Raw genomic sequence first — 22,378 nt, 5'->3', positions numbered from 1 at the left:
ACTCACTCTCTGACTGACAGACACTCACTCACTCTCTGACTGACAGACACTCACTCACTCTCTGACTGACAGACACTCACTCACTCACTCTCTGACTGACAGACACTCACTCACTCACTCTCTGACTGACAGACACTCACTCACTCTCTGACTAACAGACACTCACTCACTCTCTGACTGACAGACACTCACTCACTCTCTGACTGACAGACACTCACTCACTCTCTGACTGACAGACACTCACTCACTCTCTGACTGACAGACACTCACTCACTCTCTGACTGACAGACACTCACTCACTCTCTGACTGACAGACACTCACTCACTCTCTGACTGACAGACACTCACTCACTCTCTGACTGACAGACACTCACTCACTCTCTGACTGACAGACACTCACTCACTCTCTGACTGACAGACACTCACTCACTCTCTGACTGACAGACACTCACTCACTCTCTGACTGACACACTCACTCACTCTCTGACTGACACACTCACTCACTCTCTGACTGACACACTCACTCACTCTCTGACTGACACACTCACTCACTCTCTGACTGACACACTCACTCACTGACTGACACTCACTCACTCTCTGACTGACACACTCACTCACTGACTGACACACTCACTCACTCACTGACTGACACACTCACTCACTCACTGACTGACACACTCACTCACTCTCTGACTGACACACTCACTCACTCTCTGACTGACACACTCACTCTCTGACTGACACACTCACTCTCTGACTGACACACTCACTCTCTGACTGACACACTCACTCACTCACTCACTCTCTGACTGACGTACACACTCACTCACTCACTCACTCACTCTCTGACTGACTGACACACTCACTCACTCACTCTCTGACTGACTGACACACTCACTCTCTGACTGACTGACACACTCACTCACTCTCTGACTGACTGACACACTCACTCACTCTCTGACTGACTGACACTCACTCACTCACTCTCTGACTGACTGACACACTCACTCACTCTCTGACTGACTAACACTCACTCACTCACTCTCTGACTGACTGACACTCACTCACTCACTCTCTGACTGACTGACACTCACTCACTCACTCTCTGACTGACTGACACACTCACTCACTCTCTGACTGACTGACACTCACTCACTCTCTGACTGACTGACACTCACTCACTCTCTGACTGACTGACACTCACTCACTCTCTGACTGACTGACACTCACTCACTCTCTGACTGACTGACACACTCACCCACTCACTCTCTGACTGACTGACACTCACTCACTCTCTGACTGACTGACACTCACTCACTCTCTGACTGACTGACACTCACTCACTCTCTGACTGACTGACACTCACTCACTCTCTGACTGACTGACACTCACTCACTCTCTGACTGACTGACACTCACTCACTCTCTGACTGACTGACACTCACTCACTCTCTGACTGACTGACACTCACTCACTCTCTGACTGACTGACACTCACTCACTCTCTGACTGACTGACACTCACTCACTCTCTGACTGACTGACACTCACTCACTCTCTGACTGACTGACACTCACTCACTCTCTGACTGACTGACACTCACTCACTCACTCACTCTCTGACTGACTGACACACTCACTCACTCACTCACTCTCTGACTGACTGACACACTCACTCACTCACTCACTCTCTGACTGACTGACACACTCACTCACTCACTCACTCTCTGACTGACTGACACACTCACTCACTCTCTGACTAACTGACACACTCAATCACTCTGACTGACTGACACACTCACTCAATCACTCTGACTGACACACTCACTCAATCTCTCTGACTGACTCACTCTCTGACTGACTCACTGACTCACTCACTCTCTGACTGACTGACTGACTGACACACTCACTCACTCTCTGACTGACAGAGAGAATAAATAGAAATGGTTTAAATGTTCATAATCTTTATTTTTTACTTTATCCGAAAAGCAATTTGTAAATAAAAATTGCTGTGGTGTCATATGTTTATGTGCTAGCTACAAACCATGTTTCAAATAAATGAAATACTAAATTTTTTCAAGCAAAATGTGTTTGGTAGTAAAGTGTTTAAAGGGGCACTTGGAGCACCATAGCCACTGCAACTCTTAGTGCACTCTTTAAGTGCTGTCTCCCAGCTTTCTAGCTAGGTGACATGTATGCACAGTAAGTTAATAATATGTTACCAGTTTGTTACTTTTTAATTTTAGTCATAAAATGTGCAAAATCAAATTAAGCGGACACGAAAACATCTAACTGAAGTTGCCATGGTGCCAGGGGGCCCCCCTGGGGCACTCTTAGCTCAAGAGGTTAAACTGTTTTCGAACAATTTAATCCTAAATTGCCTCAAATGGTGATGTCCACTCCCCCTCCCCAGGTAGCCTCTGTGTTCTTAAACGTCACTTTCAGGAGGTGCGGAGTGCCGCCGGGCAGGGGTGCTGCTGAGAGTCTCAGCCAATCAGCGACTCCCCAGTCATCTTTTCCAAACCGGTTTAGTGTATGGGGAGTCACTGATCGGCTGAGAGCATTAGATGGCCGCTCTCAGCCAATCAGCAGTGTCCCTTTATTTGAGAAGCCAGATGCTGCCAGGGGGTGAGCTGAGATCGCTGCTGGAGGAAACTTTTCAAAACTGTTTAACCCCTTGAGTTAAGAGTGTCCGTGGGGGCCTCCTGGATTCATAACATCTTCATTTAGATGAAATAGTTTTGGTGCCTGGAGTGTCCCTTTTAATTTGCATATATCTGAGAAGATGAGGATATACAGACCAAGCGACAACTTGTGGTTTAAAAAATATTTGGACACTCCACAACTTGCTTCTTTGTTGCATGTGTGTAATATTTCTTCTAACAGGGAGATGTTTTTGTAAGTAGGGATTCATGTTGGTTCTATTTATCAGAAGTGATGAATGTTTAATAAACAGAGCCCCGATACCCAATGTTTTGTTTTGTATTCTCTGTTTTTTTCTCTTTATTTTAAGCAGCAGGCACCTAAGGTGTTATCCTGCAAGATATTTTAATATTTGGATCAGCAACTGAGCTAACCTAGAGGAGAATATATTCCTTTCAGCTCTTTAATTCCCAGTTAGCATGCTGTTGCTACTTTGATTTACATATTGTTCAGTGCAGTGATATTCAGCGGTTTGTGTGGGAGCTTCTGATAGGAAAATGTTATGACCAGCATTCGGTGGATACCGTTAAAATTACCGTTTTAAAAGACCGTTTAAAGGAATACTCCAAACACATAAAGTGCTGAAATGCGCTTTCTATTACTTAAAGAAACACTCGAGAAACACACAAAATGCTGATGTGTCCTGCGTTTTTTTTAATTTTAAATAGGGCATTATTCGAGGAAAAAAAAATTGGACTAACCTTTTATAGAGCTAATTGTAATAGAAATCAGCACTTTTATCAATGAACGTTGTTACTCCTGCTGGCTGTCAATCAGACAACCGGTCCTGCTGCTTGTTGGTAGTTTTAATTCCGTGGAGCTAAACCCAATTGGCAGGCAATTGGCCGTGCAAAGACTTGTCAATGAACTGTAATACAACTCATTAAGAAGTCTGTGATTGGACAGCCACAGAAAGTCTGTGTTGGGAAAGAAGGGCAGAGCCAACAGTAGCTGCAGATAATAGATATGCAGGAGGTACTTGAAAACAAGAGAAATCTCAGTGTATCCTTCCTGGTAAAATATTTTATTTATAAATAAATATTGCAAGCCAGGATTTCATATATCCCTAAAGAAAATGCACAAAACAAATTATATAGAGGGGCATCTACTAAATTGTTATGTTTTATTTCATTTTTTATTTTTTTTTCAATTTTATAGATTGTTCCTTTTACACTGATTCATAGCCTGTTCGTTCATTACAATTATACCTTTGAAGATGCTGCTAATATTGAGTTGTTTGGAAAATATGTGCCTGTCAGTAATGCATTGTGTTCATTATAATGTATATGCATAGCCTAAAGCAAGACTCTTTGAACGGATGTATCTGACTTTTGCATTCTTCTGTCTGCAGAAAATATTTTTTTGCAAACCGGATTCTGTGGCCTGCAGCATCGAATTGCCCCCGGCTCTGAATACACCTTCTTTAACATACAAGGAAATGAATGAATTAGGTACTGTGCCTTACAGAAAGCAAACTGTGCCATCACGTTTCACTACAACAATCTCAGTGGCTGTGTTTAGCCTTTTTTGTTTTTATTTTATGTTTTAAATCAAGGAATCTAAACTAGTGTAGGGTGCATTACACTCCTGCTCCCTAAACGTTGGAATATATATATACACGTCTGCTTTGTAGCTAGGCAAGCTAAAAACACATTTCAAAGAAGGGAAGGATGTAATTGTTGATTATTGTGAAGAGGGGAAAAAAGGAAACAGTCTGGAAATGTTATTTTTTTCCAGACAATTAAAAATGAAAGCATTGTTAAACCGTATTTTAGTTTATGATAAACAGAGAGATGTGTATGCTGTGTATCACATTAAACTGGGTAAAAACCATATTCTACATTTACACTATGTGTGAGTACTAGTCTTGCTAACATTGCTCAACCCTCTGTTAGTTAAATATTATATATTCTTCTCATCATCACTTATTGAATATTAGTGTAAACTCAAAAAGAATAGTCTCTCTAGTAGTAGGTTTTGTATTTTCTTTTAATTATTATTTCATTGACGTGCTCATTGAAGTGGTCTGGCTGTAGTGTCCCAGGTCCCTTAACCGTGCAAAGGTAAGTATTGCAGCTTTTAATAAACTGCAATGATTACCTCTGAGAGTGAACTCCACCTTTACTGGCTGTCTACCAGACGTTTGGTCGTCTAACGCTGGATGTCCTCATCAAATATAATGATCTCAGCCAATCCAAAGCTTTCCTATAGGAAACAATAATCGCCTCCTTGCAGAGTGTGGAGGACTGCACTGCGTGCTGCACTGGCTCAGGACACCCCTTATCAGCCGTCTGAGTGGCTGTCACTAGAGGTGTTCCTAGACAGCAATGTAAAAAGTGCCTTTTCTCTGAAAAACCTTGCAATGTAAATCTAAAAAACTTTTAGTCGCAGTTTTTCCTGAATCTTGCAATTTTGTTTTCAGGTCCCTATTTAGTGAAGATCTGTGAATTTAATGTTGCTTTCCATCCCACCCCCATATACACCCAGAAGTAAGAAACCAGAGAAAAAAAACCAAGACAGCTGTTGCCCAGGGGCCCCTCTTTATAACAAAACTTCTATCAAAGTCTTTTGTGTCTTAATGTGGAACCATAACAACGAATGCTCATATAGTAGTATTGTTACAATGCTGTTGGGTTGTAGGCGCTGTCTTATACTTTGATATCAAGTGTTGGATGGCAGTGTGGGCTACGAGTTTTGTGTTTACCTATCCCTAGCAATCACGTCCTATCATTACTGGCCAAGGTATGACAGATTTCCACAGATAATGCAAATGTGAGTCTTCTGTACTTTCCGGGGTTTTCAGTTCGATGCTCTGGGAGAGTTCTAGATATTTGTCTAACCGATTTAAAAAGGTGTCTAAAGTGCCCCTTTAATCTGCCACTAAATTGTTTTTTTGCCTTTGCCTTGAAAATCGAGGTCAATGATGGTTTTTGAGATGCATGTTCGCGTTATATCCTGTGTTAGGTTCTGACATCCTGCGGTCTGAAACTCACAGGCTTCTACATCCCCCACAAAAAAACTGCTTTGCTGACCATCACCACTAGCTTCCTCTGATTGGATGGATAAGACAGTGTACCCAAAGCCTGATGTGATCATGCACGGTCAGAATAAAAGGGCGTGCATCTGCAAAGATAACATCAGTTTATTGTGTTTGAGAAGCAAAAAGTGTTTTTCCTTTTTTTGTAGCAGAATGTGAAATGTTGGTATTGTGGTGTAGATATTTTTTTTGCGAAATCTTGTAAATAGTTTGTGATGCAAATCGGTTTAATTAAAATTTTTTTGTTTCTTGACAGCACTTGTGTAGCTGGACAAGGGTCTGCTTTGCCAGTACAGTGGGATACCAGAGCCCAGAGTGTGACTGCAGTTGAAAAAGTAGCAAAATGTAAGTGTGGTGTTTTTTTGGGAGTTTTTTTCTACAAAAAGAAATAAATAAAAGTGTTTTAGAAATAAGAAATTACTAGTTTTTACATTTATTATTGTATTATTTATATAGCGCCATCAGATTCCATAGTGCTGTACAATGGGTGGACTAACAGACATGTTACATAGTTACATAGCGGAAGAGAGACTTGTGTCCATCAGCCTTCCTCACATATGTTTTTGCTGTTGATCCAAAAGAAGGCAAAAAACCCAGTCTGAAGCACTTCCAATTTTGCAACAAACTAGGAAAAAATTCATTCTTGACCCCAAAATAGCAGTCAGATGTCTCCTTGGATCAAGCAGCTATTACCCCACTAATTAGAAATTATATCCCTGTATGCTGTGTTTTTGCAAGTATTTATCCAATTGCAGTTTAAACATCTTTATAGACTCTGGCAAAACCACCTCTTCAGGCAGAGAATTCCATATCCTTATTGCTCTTACTGTAAAAAAACCTTTTCTTTGCCTTAGATGAAATCTCCTTTCTTCCAGCGTAAATGTGTGACATCGTGTCCAATGTATAGCCCTGTTTATGAATAGATTTCAAGATAATGGTTTGTACTGGCCCCGAATATATTTGTATAATGTTATCATCTCCCCTCTCAGGCATCGTTTTTCCAAACTAAAGAGATTTTAATTTTTTTTAACTTTTCTTTTCTAAAATGCTCCATTCCTTTTATCAATTTTGTAGCTCGTCTCTGCACTTTTTTTAGTGCCATGATATCTTTCTTTAGAACAGGCGCCCAAAATTGCACAGCATATTCAAGGTGTGGTCTCACCAGCGATTTATAAAGAGGCAAAATTATATTTCCATCTCGAGAATTTATGCCCCTATTTATACATGACAAAACCTTACTGGCCTTAGCAACGGCAGATTGACATTGCATATTGCTGCCTAATTTGCTGTTTAAAACATTTCCCAAATCCTTCCTTCTCGTGTGTGGTTATCCCTGGTTCACTACCATTTAGGGTGTAAATTGCTTGTGCATTCTTAACCCCGAAGTGCTTAACTTTGCATTTCTCTACGTTAAATTTCATCTGCCATTTTAGTGCCCAGTCCCCCAATCTATCCAAATCCCTCTTCAGCAAGGCAATATCCTGCTCACATTTTATTACTTTACAAAGTTTTGTGTCATCTGCAAACACTGATACATGGCTTTAAATGCCCATTTCAAGATCATTTATAAATATGTTAAATAGAAGTGGTCCCAAAACCGAACCCTGAGGGACACCACTTACCACTTTTGTCCAGCTTGAAAATTTACCAATCACAAGTTATCTGCAAGTTTGTTGCAACAATAATTTGCTTTTCTCTTGCCGTATGATACTCATTAATATATACTGAAGAAAAATAGTTATTTAAAATGTCTGCCTTTTCCTGGTCTTCATTAACTAACAGACCACTCTCTGTTTTCAGTGTACCTACACTTTCATTTTTTGTTTTTTTTAGAATTGATGTACTTGAAAAAAATGTGGGGGTTGGTTTTGCATTCTTTGGCTATCAATTTCTCATTTTCTAGTTTAGCCACTTTAATTGCCTTTTTGCAAGTATTATTGGCTTCCTTATATCTTATATAGGATGCCTCTGATTTGTCCGATTTAAATGCGTTAAATGCCCTTTTCCTATTTTTAATCTCTTGTTTTACTTCTCTACTAAGCCACACTGGTTTTAATCTGTTTCTTTTATATTTATTACTCAATGGTACATACTGTGAAATGTACCTTTCTAATATTTGTTTGAATAGTTTCCATTTTTCCTCAGTGTTTTTATCACTAAGGAGGTTATACCAGTCGATATGTTTTAGAGCTGCCCTAATCTTATTAAAATTGGCTTTTTAAAAATTATACGTTTTAATATACCCCACGTGCTTTTGCTTTTTTGAATTTATTTCAAAATTTACCATATTGTGATCATATGTAATTGTAACCAGACAACTGGACGTACAGAGACAAAGAGGTGCAGGGCCCTGCTCAATGAGCTAACATTCTAGAAGGAGTGGGGTATAGTGACACAAAGGGTACGAAGTAGGTTGTTAGAAAAGTATTCACTGAGGGCTTAGTAGGTAATTTTGCAGGACAGTTGCAAGAGAGCAGTCATTGGGGTGGGGGATAAAAACCTGCTAACAGTTTAATTGATATGCTTTCTTGAAGAAGTGCGTTTTTAAGTCTCAAACCTTTGTCAGCGATAAAATAATGGTGCTAAATTTGCACTGAAAGACACTCTTGAGATAGATAATACAGGTAAAAAAAACATGGACAAAAACTCAACGAATTGAATAAAAATATATTGAAAACCTTTACTTACCGAATTCCTTGTCGTTCCCTCTCAGGACTTTGAATGAAAGTTGCATTTTTTTCCTTTATTCCTATTAGTTGAGTTCTGAAGTACAGGCATTGGGGGTGGAGGAGACACATCATAAAATGTGGGAAAAGTTGAGGTTTTGTATACTGCTTGGAGTGTCAATTACTGTAACTACAACAAAAGTTTTTTAATATAAAATAAATTGCTATGGCTTTTGCAGGACTAGTTTTGCCTCCTTTGCCTACTGAGATTAGAAGACTCGTTAACATAATCTATTATATCTTGCAGTCTAAAGTGTGTGATCTCGTTCAGTATCTTAGGCTACCGATACCAACATGTTTTCCTATGTTTTCTGATACCAGCGTGTTTTCTTCTGTTTTCTTTTGCTTTCTTATATTAACCCTTTCTTGACAACGATTATCCTAGCAAAAGCTCAACTCTAGATGCAGCAACAGATCAGTTGGCCTAGCATGTCACTCGCAGATATTTTCCTCTACTATGCTTAACCCCTTAAGGACGCAGCTTCAGAAGCTGGACATACCCTTAAGGACTCAAGCTATTTTTGAATTCTTTGCTGTTTGTGTTCAACTGCAATTTGCATCGCTCTCATTTATTGAATCAACACATATTATATATCGTTTTTTAAAGGACAAGATGGGCTTTACTATGATGTGACTTATGCATATAGAAAATCTAATTTATTATTAAAAAACATTAAAAAATGAAAAAAAAATATATATTTTTCACAGTTTTGGCAATAATAGTGTGTGCATAATATGTCCAGCTTAGGAAAAGTAATTCAAAATAAATTCATTTAAGTGTCTTGTTTTTCAAAGTGCATAATATGTAAAGGATTTCAGCTTATTTTAAGTTAAAGGTCACAAAATACAAGGAGTAAAATAAAATTTTAATGTGAATTTTTTTTAGAAGTTGGTATGTTTGACTTGTAAGTTTGACAGCTGTCACAGAAAACAAAATTGCTACACAAAAGTATATATTTATATAAAGAAGACATCACAGGCTATTTATTTAAGGGTATTTTGACACTTTTTAAATAGCCATTTTCCCACCAATCTCTGCTACATATTGTAGTAAAATTGTGTTTTTTCTGTTTTTTGAAATACACACATATAACAAGGTTTTTTAAATGTGTATTTTGTAAAGCTGCTGTGTGCTATTCCTGGTCCAAATCCCATTTTGTGTTCAGCAACATCTGCTGAGTACAACAATACCCCCCTTGTATGCCTTTGCCACTATTTTGGGAAGCTACAATGAAATATAAGAGGCCAGACTATTTCAGTTTCTACAGTTAGAAAATTCAAAGATGGATTTAATGGACCTATGTCTTATTTTGGGGCATTATAGTAGTTTGGTTGTTCAAATGACCACACAAAGGCCTTCCATTCGTGAAAGTAGACACTCCATGGTATCTCATATGGCATATATTTTGCCTTAACGGGTCACCATTTATTCACCATTATATGCCAAAGTTAAAAAAATATTTTCCGCATTTTTTCCTTAAGCATTACATTTGTGCTGGGCATTTTGTATATTTGATATGTTCCACTATGATCAAACACCTCTAATTATGCTCAGCTAAGTCTTCTGAGTAAAACAATACCCCCAATGTATGTCATTGACACTATTTAGTGACGCTACAGTGCCATAAAGGAGACCTGACCATTTCAGTTTTTAGAGTAGAATTTTGAGAGACGAATTTGCAGGGCTTATGTTTAAATTTTGGCCATTATAGCAGTTTGACTGTTTCAATAACCGCAAAAAGGCCTACCATTTGTGAAAGTAGACACTCCAGGGTATCTCATATGGCATATATTGTGCCTTAACATGTCGCCATTTTTTCACCATTATATGTCAGTTTGTGGTAAAAAAATATTTTTCGAATTTTTTACTTATGCGTTACATTTGTGCTGGGCATTTTGTATATTTGATATGTTCCAATATGATCAAACAACCTAAATTATGCTGAGCTATCTCCTGTGAGTAAAACGATACGTCAGGTATTTCCTGACGCTACACTGCCATATTGGAGACTTGACCATTTCAGTTTTTACAGAATTTTATAGGTTTATGACTCATTTTGGGTTCTAATAGCAGGTTGCTTATTCAAACTTTCCCACAAAGGCCTACCATTTTTTAAAGTAGACACCCCAGGGTATTTCAAAAGGCCCATTTTGAACCTTGGGGTGGAGTCATTTTTTCGCTAGTCTAGTAGTAGTAAGCATTTTCTCTGCCTTTTTGACACACACTTTGAGATTTTACTGCATAGTTTACAATCCTTAGGTGTGCTACGGCAGTATAACGCTTCATATGTCACTCAGCTATGTCGTCTGAGTACAGCAATACCCCCGTGTGTACCTTTCCCAGGTATATGTGGATGTTGGAGGGGCAAATTTGAGACTCAGCAATTTCAGGTCTGTTTCAAACTTTGAATTTGCATGCTGGGTCCATGTCCCATTTTGGGTCAAACTCTGAGGCACTGTCTGTCACCTCTGAATCCGCTGTCAGAATTCTCTAACTGTACTTCCTAAGTATTTTGAACTTTTTACACAAGAACTTTAACAAAACAATGTTATAATAATGTTATTTTATTTTTTTGTGGCTTTTTTTTAATTTGTATTTTTACCCCTAGCACTAAACTCCCCAATTTCCCAGGAACTATCATCCACCCCAATTAACTAAAATAAAGGTAAAACTGAAAAAATATATATATATATAGTCAGTGGTTAAATACCAGAAGAACTACAACAAGAATATTAATTGTATTGAGAATTTATTGGCCCTGAGTATGAAATAATTTAAAACAGTTCCCAATACAAAGGCCAGGCTGAGAGGGACAATCAGGGCAGTAGAAACTGGTCTCCGTTCGAATGCCTCTCTGGTAACACAGCCTGCACCTTTTCTGGGGGTTTTTTTTGGGGGGGTTGGTGGTATCCGAAAGCAGAAGTGACCTGTCTGAATATCTTTGCTGCTAGGCCCTGCTGATGGCTCCCCACTGTGGCACTCAGTGAGCAGCACAGAAATTAGCTGAAACTGAAGAGAAAAGAACATTTCAGTAAGAAAAGTACATTTCAGCTGAGGATTTGCCTTTTTGAAAAGGATGAATGCATTGTGAGTAGCCATTTGCATTAAATAAATGCCCACTTTCTTATACCAGGCCCTGGTCTTTCTCATTATCAGATATGGCTGCAGCAGTTGATCAGACAGGTCAACTCCCCCCATGTGTTTATTGTATTGCTTAATGCAGACAGGCAGCCGTCTTGTTTCCTGTCTGCCACGGACTGCGACCCTGCGTGTGTGTTCACTGTGCATGGTAGTCAGTATGAACACCTCCTTTTTGTCTCTGTATTTCAGAGCCAGCAGTTCGTCCTGGCATATAGCAGCCGTTTCCCCCTTTTTAATTTTTTTCTCTGCCAGAGCCTTGGGGAAGCCAGTGCGTGTCTTGCGGATAGTGCCGCAGACCACAGTCTCAAAACAATATAGCATTTTTTGGAGGGGTATGCTATTGTAATAATTATCAAGGTAGAGGTGGTGCCCCTTGTTCAGTAGCGGGTTCATTAGATCCCAAACTATTTTTCCGCTAGTCCCAACTACATCAGGGCAACCTGGGGGATCCCGGTGGCTATCTTTACCTTCATATACTCTGAAGGTATAAACATACCCACTGCTACTTTCACATAACTTGTATAGCTTGATGCCATACCGGGATCTTTTGGCTGGGATGTATTGCTTGAACCCCAGTCTACCCTTGTATTTCATTAGGGACTCGTCAATACATATATTCTTTTGGGGAGTTTAAATTATGCCAAATTCTTTATTAAAATGGTTAATTAGGGGGCGGATTTTATAAAGTTTGTCATACTGCGGATAATCTTTGGGGTGGCACTTCGAATTATCATTTAGTGCAGAAAACGCAGTACTGATTCGTATCTGGGCCTACTTATGGTCTGAGAGAAAATGGGAGTATTGCATACTGGGTTTTTGGACCAGTACATTCGGATGCCGGGCTTTTTCATAATTACCATTAGCATGGTTAGTGCCCAGAACTGTTTTAACTCTGGCACACTGGTGGGGTACCAGCTCCCTTTTGTGGCAAGGTGACTTGTTGCATTTTGTGCCAGGTACTGCGCTGCATAAATATTTGTTTGTGTAACTATCTGCCCTAAAAAATCATCCCCAAGGAACAGCTCCATAAAATCCTGGGAGTTATAGCTGGTCACGTCTCCCTGAATACCAGGAGTCGCAGTGAACAGAGGGATGTCGGGGACAAAATTGTTAGGGGGCACCCAGATATCAGTGCCAGGAGCAGTGCCAGGGGTATCGTCACTTTCTTCATCTGTGTCTGGCACATAATCACCCTCTGCACTCTCTGAGGGAGTGTCGGTTGCCTCTGAGTCGGCTGCTAATATATTATATGCCTCCTCGGCACTAAACCTTCTAAGCATGGTGAAAGCTTAAAATTAACTTTAACTAAATAACGTATTTTTTTGTTTTGTTTTTTTAACTTTTTTTTATACTTTTTTTGTTTTCTGAACTTTTTTTTAATACTTTTTTTAACTTTTTTAAAATTCTTACAAACTTTCTAAAACTTCTAAAAACTTTTTAAAAAATGAAACCCTGTGGGTAAAAACTGATATCAGATCACCGCTAAACACAGTGCTTACACCTAGCAAAGCAGAAATGCTTTGACTTAAAAAAAACTACTTTGTTTTCCTCTTTTTTCCTTTTTTCACTTTTTTTATACTTTTATAAACTTTTAATAACTTTTACAAACTTTTTTAATAACTTTCTAAAACGTTTCAGCTTCCTAGCTACACTAAGGCTAGATTCCCCAATTCCCCCTAGCTTCAATCCACCCCAGCTAACTAATTAACTGAAAATAATAGTAAAAAATAAATAAATATATTTAACCCCTGAGGGTTAAAAAGAAAATAAAGTTAACCCCTCAGGGTTAAAAAAAAACAAAAAAAACAACTCTGATCTCAGTAAAGTACTGTGATCAGTATTGTGATCACTGCTGCCAGTGATCAAAGGGTTAAACCCTTGTTAATTTTCACAGGTAAAGGAGGAAGTTTTTTTTTTTTTTAACTTTTAAACACTTTGTGTCTGTCAGGGACACAAAGTTTGAAACGATCCGTCTCTTTCCACTTCTAATCACACACAGGTGGAGGGAGGAGGATCAGAATTACCATCAGCACTGTGATCGCTGTGACTGGCTGTCACAGCGATCACATGTGCTGGGACAGGGCTATTGGTTGTTGCTGGGCTTCCTCAAACGCCGAGGCACCCAGCAAACAGCGTTAACCCCGCGATCGCGACGATCTGGCATTAACTTTAGTAATTGACGGAAATTTTCCGTCAAGTGTCCTTAAGGGTAGGTCTGCCTTGACGGAAAATTTCCGTCGAGCATCGTTAAGGGGTTAATATGCCCAGCAATAAGCACCTAGTGGCATTGACTAGTTACTAGAAGCATGTTATACCACAATCTGCTTGGCATGCTCTGTATTCTTTACTGATTCGGTTCTTGGGTTTTGGATGTCGAGAAGGTGATATTCGCGAGCAAACATATATTCTCAACAGAAAAAGAAGAATGGAATGGACAAACACTCACACATAGTGGGTGTAGTCCATATTCATTCACAAATATATACCTCTTATTATTGACGTAACATATAGAAGGGGGGAGGTTATAAACCTTTATTAGAAAAAAGAGAGCGATATTATTAAAATTGGTAAAAGAATTACCAATGGGTAGGTACACCTAAATAGTGTGTGAGTCAAGTGAAATGGAGCGCTCTAATGAATGTATAAAGGGCAAATGTATAAAGGGGATGTACATAGAGTAGGGAACTCTTTTTTTATGGAGAGAAAAAGACACCCACAAACCCCTTATATACACAGGTACTGGGGTAATAATACAAAGGAATTCCTCTGATAGTACTTGATGCCCTCTGGGGCATATAGTGCACAAAAGTTGAGGACACTAAAAATAGGGGTGCTATTAATCGGTAGAACCGGTTATGATAGCCACAACAGTACCCTAAAAAAGCCCTGGACTAACTGTCAAGCTCACACAGTGGAAAGGCTAAACTAACTGCTACTTCGAGGCAGCCTCAAACATATCCCTATCATCCCATAAAGATACTAGACCATATCAGTATATAAGGACATATTGCACCCAGTATAAGAGCGAAAAAATAGTGAAAAGACCAAAAAGGAAACCAAAGTAAAGTTCAAAATAAATTGCATCGGCAAAACAGGTTGCTCGACGCGCGTTTCGGCGTCTCGATATGCCTTTGTCAAGAGCTGGAAACGCGCGTCGAGCGCCTCGAAGTACATTTACTCTTTGCAGAACAAAGCAGCTTGCTCCGGTGTCATTGGCAATTTAGGAAAAGTGCTCCGTCCTGGCACAGACTATTGTATTGGAGAGAGAGTCTGACTGGTATTCCCAGCAATGGAAAGGTTTGAGTGGGTTTTGGGGATCCCAGGCAGTGCCAGAGCACATACAGGGGAGGGAGCGCAGCCTACATTTCCTCTTGCCTCTGGGTATTTAGCTTGGAAAAAGAGTGGAAGACGGAGGTTTATGGTACATGTAGTTCATCGGAGGCAACAATTTCAATTTCTGACCTAGTAAGAGACATGTTTGTAAAACACTTATTAAAAGCAAGACCAAATAGTAAATATCACTACTAATGTATATAATGTCATTGTGATTATTTTTGCTGTGGAGCTCAGTTCTCCATTATACATTCATACACACTGTATATGTTGAACTTTCAGAGAGACTAGGGCATTGAAAAAACGGTCTTCTGTTAATGAGGGATACTTGGGAGATAGGATTTTTTTTTATTAAGATATACAGCATGAAGTAATGGGGTGATAGTTTCTAATGCAAAATAAGGCAAGTTTAGAGAAGTTAAAAAGCCTTGTATTTGCATGAAATCTGTTTCTAGGAAAATTCAGGGGAAGTTGAAGTGTCTCTACCGATGTGGACATTCTAGCTTGTAACATGTGTTGTGTCACTTTAAGGACCACTATAGTGTTAGGATTACAGATATGTATTCCTAGCGCTATAGTTCCCTGGTCACTATTTAGGTGACTGGGCCAGCGCTGCCAGGGTTAAAAAAGTTAGTTACATTATCTCCCTTGCCGTGCTGGCAATATGAATATGAAGTGGACTCGATGACTATTGTAGTAGTTTAAAGGACCACTATAGTGCCAGGAAAACATACTCGTTTTCCTGGCACTATAGTGCCCTGAGGGTGCCCCCACCCTCAGGGATCCCCTCCCGCCCGGCTCTGGGGAGAGGAAAGGGTTAAAACTTACCTTTATTCCAGCGCCGGGCGGGAAGCTCTCCTCCTCCTCTCCGCCTCCGATCCTCCCTTTCGGCTGAATGCGCATGCGCGGCAAGAGCTGCGCGTGCGTTCAGCCGGTCGCATAGGAAAGCATTTACAATGCTTTCCTATGGACGCTTGCGTGCTCTCACTGTGATTTTCACAGTGAGAATCACGCAAGCGCCTCTAGCGGCTGTCAATGAGACAGCCACTAGAGGATTTAGACGCTGGCTTAACCCTTATATAAACATAGCAGTTTCTCTGAAACTGCTATGTTTATATAAAAAAAGGGTTAATCCTAGCTGGACCAGGTACCCAGACCACTTCATTAAGCTACATTTGTTCTGGGTGTCTAGAGTGGTCCTTTAAATCACATGACATAGTCTGGCTTTTGGAAGGACATCCAGGCACACACTGCTAATTTAAAAATAAAAATAAACCTTGACAATTTTTTTTTATATATATATATATATATATATATATATATATATATATATATATATATATATATATATATATATATATATTTTAAATAAATCCTAACCCGTTTGTTGAATTATCTCAGATGTCGAAGTTTCACTTTACTTAATATGAAGTTTATTTGTACATTGTAGAATGATTCACTTCTCTAACATAAATGCTCACAGTATTGTTGGTAATTGAATAGTACTAGTATTTCGGAGTTCTCCATTTAAGTGCACTGCTAGCAGAATTACAAATATACATTTATTGGTTCCTCTTTGTGACTTGAGGTTTTTTGGGTTTTCATTTTCTTTTCTTCTTCTTTTTTTTTCTTCCAGACATCCGGGCATGTGTTGACCAAACGATTTCTCTCTGTCATCACCAGTCCTCCTCAGTGCCTCGGTGAAGATGGGGTTTGGTGGAGAGCTCCGATTTTCACACGATGCTTTGCTAAAACTGCAAGACTGGGAGCTGCGCCTCTTGGAAACTGTGAAGAAATTCATGGTTTTGAGAATTAAAAGTGACAAAGACTATGCATCCACTTTGCAAAACCTCTGTAACCAGGTCGACAAGGAGAATGCACCTCAATTAGATTACATCAGCAATGTATCCAAGGTAAGTGTTCTGTAGAATATCTATGCCATGATACTTGAATTTAATGCATTCTCATAACTTACATTCTACTTACTCTGCTGTACAATATGAATACTATACGTGTGAAAGCGTAACCAACAAGTTGTGTAGTGAGTGATCAAGGGAAGAAACAAATCAAATACACAAAACAAAGTCCAAACATTTTACGGTCCTATGCTTTGAAGGCTGAGGTGAAAATATGAAGATTTGGTCTGGCCATATGGCCATATCGTTCTATTTTTCTCCTTGATATCAAAATACCTCTTCGTGAATTACTGCTTAGTCTACTGCAAGAGGCTCTCCTACATGCTTTTTACATTTTAGTGTGTGTGTGTGTGTCGTTACTTGGAGTAGTATAAGCTCAATGTCTACCTAGTGGTACTGCTAAAATGACATTAATTCACACAAAATAAACAAGCTGTTTGCATTTCCAAAAGCATAATCTTATTTTGTTCTTATATTTACGTCTTCACGTTGGCTGCATGGGGGTAGGGGGACGGTTACATTATTAGAACTTTGTCACTCTCTTTTGATTCAACATCAGACTCTAAACATTTGAGAAATTTGGCAAAATAAATTTGATGTGACTGACAGTGATTCGTACATACTTCTTCAAGTGATGATCTACTTAAATTATCTCTTTGGTACACACCAGAAGCATTGGGCAAAATATTTTTATTTGCTGAGTGTTTTTAAATTAAAGTGAACCTCTAATGAAAATATTAACTTTTCCTTTAATTGCTCACATGTACATTGAATACACCCTACATCACAAAGATACATGATGTATTCAATGTAAAATATATAGTTCTACTCACCTGTGTTCTGTTCAAGTGATGCTATCTTCAAACTTCATGCCCCCTCTTCATGGTACTCTTCATGTAAAACCCACCTCCGGGTCATCCAAAGCTGCTCCTCCAGATTACTTTGATTTGCCTTGCTTGGGGGAGGGAGCATCCCAAAGCAAGGCAAACCTCTTCAGTTACGCTGAGCATATCATACCAAAATTTCATACGATCGGTCAAGCATGGTGGTGGAAAGAGTGATGATTTGGGCTTGTTTTGCAACCACAGGATCTGGGAACCTTGCAGTAATTGAGTTGACCATGAACTTCTCTGCATACCAAAGTATTCTAGAATGTGTGATCATCTTTCCCACAGTTAAATCTTGGCCAAATTTGGTTCATGCAACAGGACATGATCCCAAGCACACCAGCAAATCTAAAACAGATTGGCTGGAAAAGAGAAGAATCAAGGTGTAGCAATGGCCCAGTCAAAGCCTAGACCTCAACCCGACTGAGATGCTGTGGCGGGACCTTAAGAGAGCTGTGCATAAACAAAAGTCAACAAGTTTAATAAACTAAATCAATGTTGTAAAATACAGTGGGCCAGAATTCCTTCCCAATGATGTAAGAGACTGATAAATTCCCACAGAAAACAATTTCTTCAAGTTATTGCTGTTAAAAATGGTTCTACAAGCTATTGCATCATAAGGTGTACTTTAGATAGAGCACCGAAAACAAGGAAAATACAAAATACCACCTACAGGGGTGAGACATGTAATTATGTACACACTGTGTGATCTGTGTAAATGTGAGTTAAAACTATGCAGGGACTAAATGTGAGTTCAAATTGGCTATAGCTTGATACGAAATGTGCTCTGATTTGTGATTCCCAATAAGGAAACTTTCAGTACACATTCAGACCATGAACAGATTTAGGATTTTGGTAGGGACATCTCTGCCTGGGCGGACTGTGCAATAATGATATTTCTTGACTTTGAGTGGGGGTCAAGCTTTCTTTTGATATCTTTTTTTGTTTATTTTTTTATATAGTGTAAGTTTTGTTTTGGGTTTTGTTCTTATTTTTTTTAACTGTATTTCCCTGTTTCTCACATTCAAAAGTTTCACATGACGTAGACTGGACTAATATCAATCAGTCGGCTTTTATGATGCTGTTTTGAGAATATTCTGCAGCACACAGCTGAATGGATTGCTATTTATTAGAATTTTAGCAGGTAGTGGTTACCGCATGAGGTGTCCAGTGTTTGTTCCTTAAGGAAACTGTTACTTCTTAAATACTGACAGTTCCTCTGTTAAACTCCATTGAAGCATTTTCTGGGGTTAGTAGTGCAGAGAGGATGATTGTAAAGCCTGTGTGAGTAGTACACAGATTATGGGTATAAAACCACCTCCACAGTAACTTTTATATTGACTCTGATTTTGCCTCATTGTGATTGGGGGAGGAGCGGGTGCAGAGCGGAGCCATATGAGCGCGTGCTCGTTCTGCTATTCCTTTCATAGTGCCGTATCTACTCAACGGGAATTCCTGCAAGGATTTGGAAGAGTTGGTTTTCAGCGAGGTAGCTGTTTCGTAAAGATCTTCCATGTCATGTTGTTTTTTGTTTTTTTTTTACTCAGCTTTGCCTCTTGATGATTTAGCTAAGGTTTTTTTTTAAGGACATTAAGAAGTATGTTACCAGGAGGCACAGCTTCAAAAGCGGTGTGTCATATTGGCTTTAATTCTTGCCAGCAAGAAAGACAATCAGGGCATACATTTCTATGATTGGCCGCCCTAGAGCAGCTTCAAGCTAGTTTGAACACATGCTCATGCAGCACTTTAGGAAGCTCTTTTTAGCGGCTTGACTCAGAAATCAAGACTGTCTTGCCAAAATCAGGATTGTTTGCAGATATGTACATTTGTGACCTAAGGGGTTGCTAGAGATCACAACAAACAGGGCTGTTTAGAGAGCTTGGGATTCGACATTAGTTATACAAATAGATAATGAGTTATAGAAAATATAGCTGTGGAAGGATTCCATGACCGTCCTATTATGCAATATTCCTCGTTCTTCCTCTAGTAAGCTCTCAGCCCACTGTATTATGTAGCCAGCAGTGTATGGCTGCAATTCAAAAGCTACTAGATACTAACTAGGAGATTGCTGGAAGCCAACAGAGCTTAACCTAATTTTATTAAGTTAGCCTCTGTATTCTGTATTTTTTTAGATTGTTTGAGCTATGTGAGTGTGATTTAGTTATTCTTTAAAGGAGATTTCAAGGGAAAATGTTAATAACTAATGCTTTACATATGCGTGCTTGCTTTTCAGTGATCAAATATGGAATAAACAGGCAATATATATTGTTTGCTCTATATTACCGTAGTTACTTTTAAACAAGGAATTCTGCCGCGCGATATATGGTGTGCACAATTCCTTTTGTTTTAAATTGCATTTTTTTAAATAATCTTTGCAGGTTAATAATCAGTGTATTTTCTTATAGTCATGGCTGCACATGGTACAGCAGACAGAACAGCTAAGCAAAATAATGAAGGCTCACGCAGAAGAACTGTACGCTGGACCGCTCCAACGTCTTTCCATCATGATCAAAGACAAACAGCAAGTTAAGAAGAGTTACAATAGTATCCATCAGCAAATAGAGGCAGAGATGTGCAAGGTACGGTTATCGTTGCATGTCTGAGGGAGTTGTTGGGTTCTAGCTGCGCTAGGTTTAAACAAATTACTTTGTCTCCAGGACACTGCATGAACCTCGGGGTGGCTGGATATTTAGTTTGACTTCATCCTTGGTCTGCCCTTGTCTCCACTGACTGCTGTCTCCATCCTAGAACTGTAGAATTCTCAGATATTAATACTATTCCAGTGTACATTTACCACTTGATCTTTCCTTTGAAGTGCGCTTTGTACATACATAAAATCTCTAAACAAATAGAATTACCAGTTATTTTTTTCAAATAAATTGGAAACAGTTATGAGTATTTAACACTTCGTTGTAAATGTGTAACTTATGGATTTTTTTTTTTTTATCTCTGATTTTGAGTTATATGCACCATGTATAATGCCATGACAAACCTACTTTTTTTTTCCCCTGAGGTCGACTTACAGGCAAACGAGTGGATACAATAAACATGCTTATAATGAAAGGAAAACAGAACTAACTGAGCTTTTCATTTAACATGAACAGGGCAGATGGAAACTTTTTTTTATTTTTTTTTTATCTCTAAAGTGATTTCCTTTTTATATGTCTAGTCTGACCACTTATACACTGGAGACTCTAAAAATATTAAACACAAATGAAAGCAGACTCTCGGAATAAGATTACACTCAAAGAGTCACTAAGTTAAAGGGACACTAATTTAAAAAAAAAAAAAAAAAAAGTAGATTTTTTTTTTTAGGTAAATCCCACTTTACTCTTGTTATCTACTATACCACTCTTTTTTTTTTAAAGAAGATTCAAATTATTGGTGTGGCTGAGTTTACAACACATCTTCAGAGCAACACATTTTGAGGAATGTGACTTTAAACTGGAAATCAGTCTGTGAAAATAATATAATTATGGTCTTGTTTGGAATTACATTTTCTGTTACATAAGTGTTAGCAGATCATTAAAGGGGCACTCTTAGCACCATAACCACTACAGCTGATGGAGTCTACTGGTAGTGTGCCAAAGTTAAAAGGACACTGTAGGCACCCAGACCACTTCAGCACATTGAATGTCCCATTTCCCTTAACCCTTAAATAGTAATTCTTGCAGTTATTGAGAAACTGCAATAAATTCTACCCATAGTTAAAGGACCACTATAGGCACCCAGACCACTTCAGCTCAATGAAGTTGTCTGTATGCCAGGTCCCTCTAGTTTTAACCCTGCAGCTGAAAACATAGCAGTTTCAGTGCAACTGCTGTGTTTACACTACAGGGTTAATCCAGCCTCTAGTAGCTGTCTCCCTGACAGCCACTAGAGGCCGCTTCCGCGATTCTCACTGTGAAAATCACAGTGAGAAGACGCTGACTTCCATAGGAAAGCATTGAGTAATGCTTTCCTATGGGTGTTTTTAATGCGCGCGCGCGCACTCTGGCCGCGCATGCGCATTTGGCTCCGCCCGGGAGCCCAAGGGAGCCTGACGCTGGATAAAGGTAAGTGGCTGAAGGGGTGGGGAGGACCTAAAGACTACATAGTGCCAGGAAAACGAGTTTGTTTTTCTGGCACTATAGTGGTCCTTTAACTTCACCTCTAGTGGCTGTTTACCTTTGGTCCGTTATCTCACGCCAGACGTCCTCACGAGGACCTCCAGCATCAGGTATTTCCCCATAGGAAATAATTAAATAATGCTTCCTTATAGGGAAATCCTAATGTGAGCATGGGTGGAGCCTGACCCAGGGCTGATGGGACATTGGTGCTGGATTCAGGTAAGTCACTGAAGGGATTTGAACCCCTTCAGTGCCATGGGAGGGGGGGGGGGGGGGGGGCACGAGGGAGGATTTTATAGTGCCAGAAAACGGCTATGTTTCCAGGCATTATAGAATCTCTTTAGGAATCAAACCATTTTCGAATGGTTTGCCGCTTGCCCAGTGTCCAGACATTAATAGTTAAAGAGGAATTCCTCTTCCACGTTGGTGTTATCTGTTGTCTCAGCCAATTAATTCTGTCCATAGATGGTCTAATTAATATACTCAAGCAGAAAGGGAATTTCTGCTTTTGCCATTTAGCTGAGACAGT

General features: G+C 39.3%; 1 protein-coding gene across 4 annotated transcripts in view; it reads left to right on the top strand.

The window, feature by feature from the left end:
• The window catches only part of FER (FER tyrosine kinase), a 185,746-nt gene that overhangs the window by 11,304 nt on the left and 152,064 nt on the right, over nucleotides 1-22,378 (top strand). For all 4 annotated transcript variants that reach the window (XM_063453639.1, XM_063453640.1, XM_063453641.1 and 1 more), the window contains exons 2-5: nucleotides 4,051-4,150; nucleotides 5,993-6,081; nucleotides 16,574-16,850; nucleotides 20,146-20,319. In XM_063453639.1, coding sequence (XP_063309709.1) covers nucleotides 16,644-16,850; nucleotides 20,146-20,319 — 381 coding nt within the window. In that variant the 5' untranslated portion in view covers nucleotides 4,051-4,150; nucleotides 5,993-6,081; nucleotides 16,574-16,643. The remainder of the gene's footprint in view (nucleotides 1-4,050; nucleotides 4,151-5,992; nucleotides 6,082-16,573; nucleotides 16,851-20,145; nucleotides 20,320-22,378) is intronic.

This window comes from Pelobates fuscus, chromosome 5 (assembly GCF_036172605.1).
Source record: "Pelobates fuscus isolate aPelFus1 chromosome 5, aPelFus1.pri, whole genome shotgun sequence".
NCBI lineage: Eukaryota > Metazoa > Chordata > Amphibia > Anura > Pelobatidae > Pelobates > Pelobates fuscus.
The sequence above is the reverse complement of the archived record's forward strand: the minus strand, read 5'-3'. Positions and strand labels throughout refer to the sequence as shown.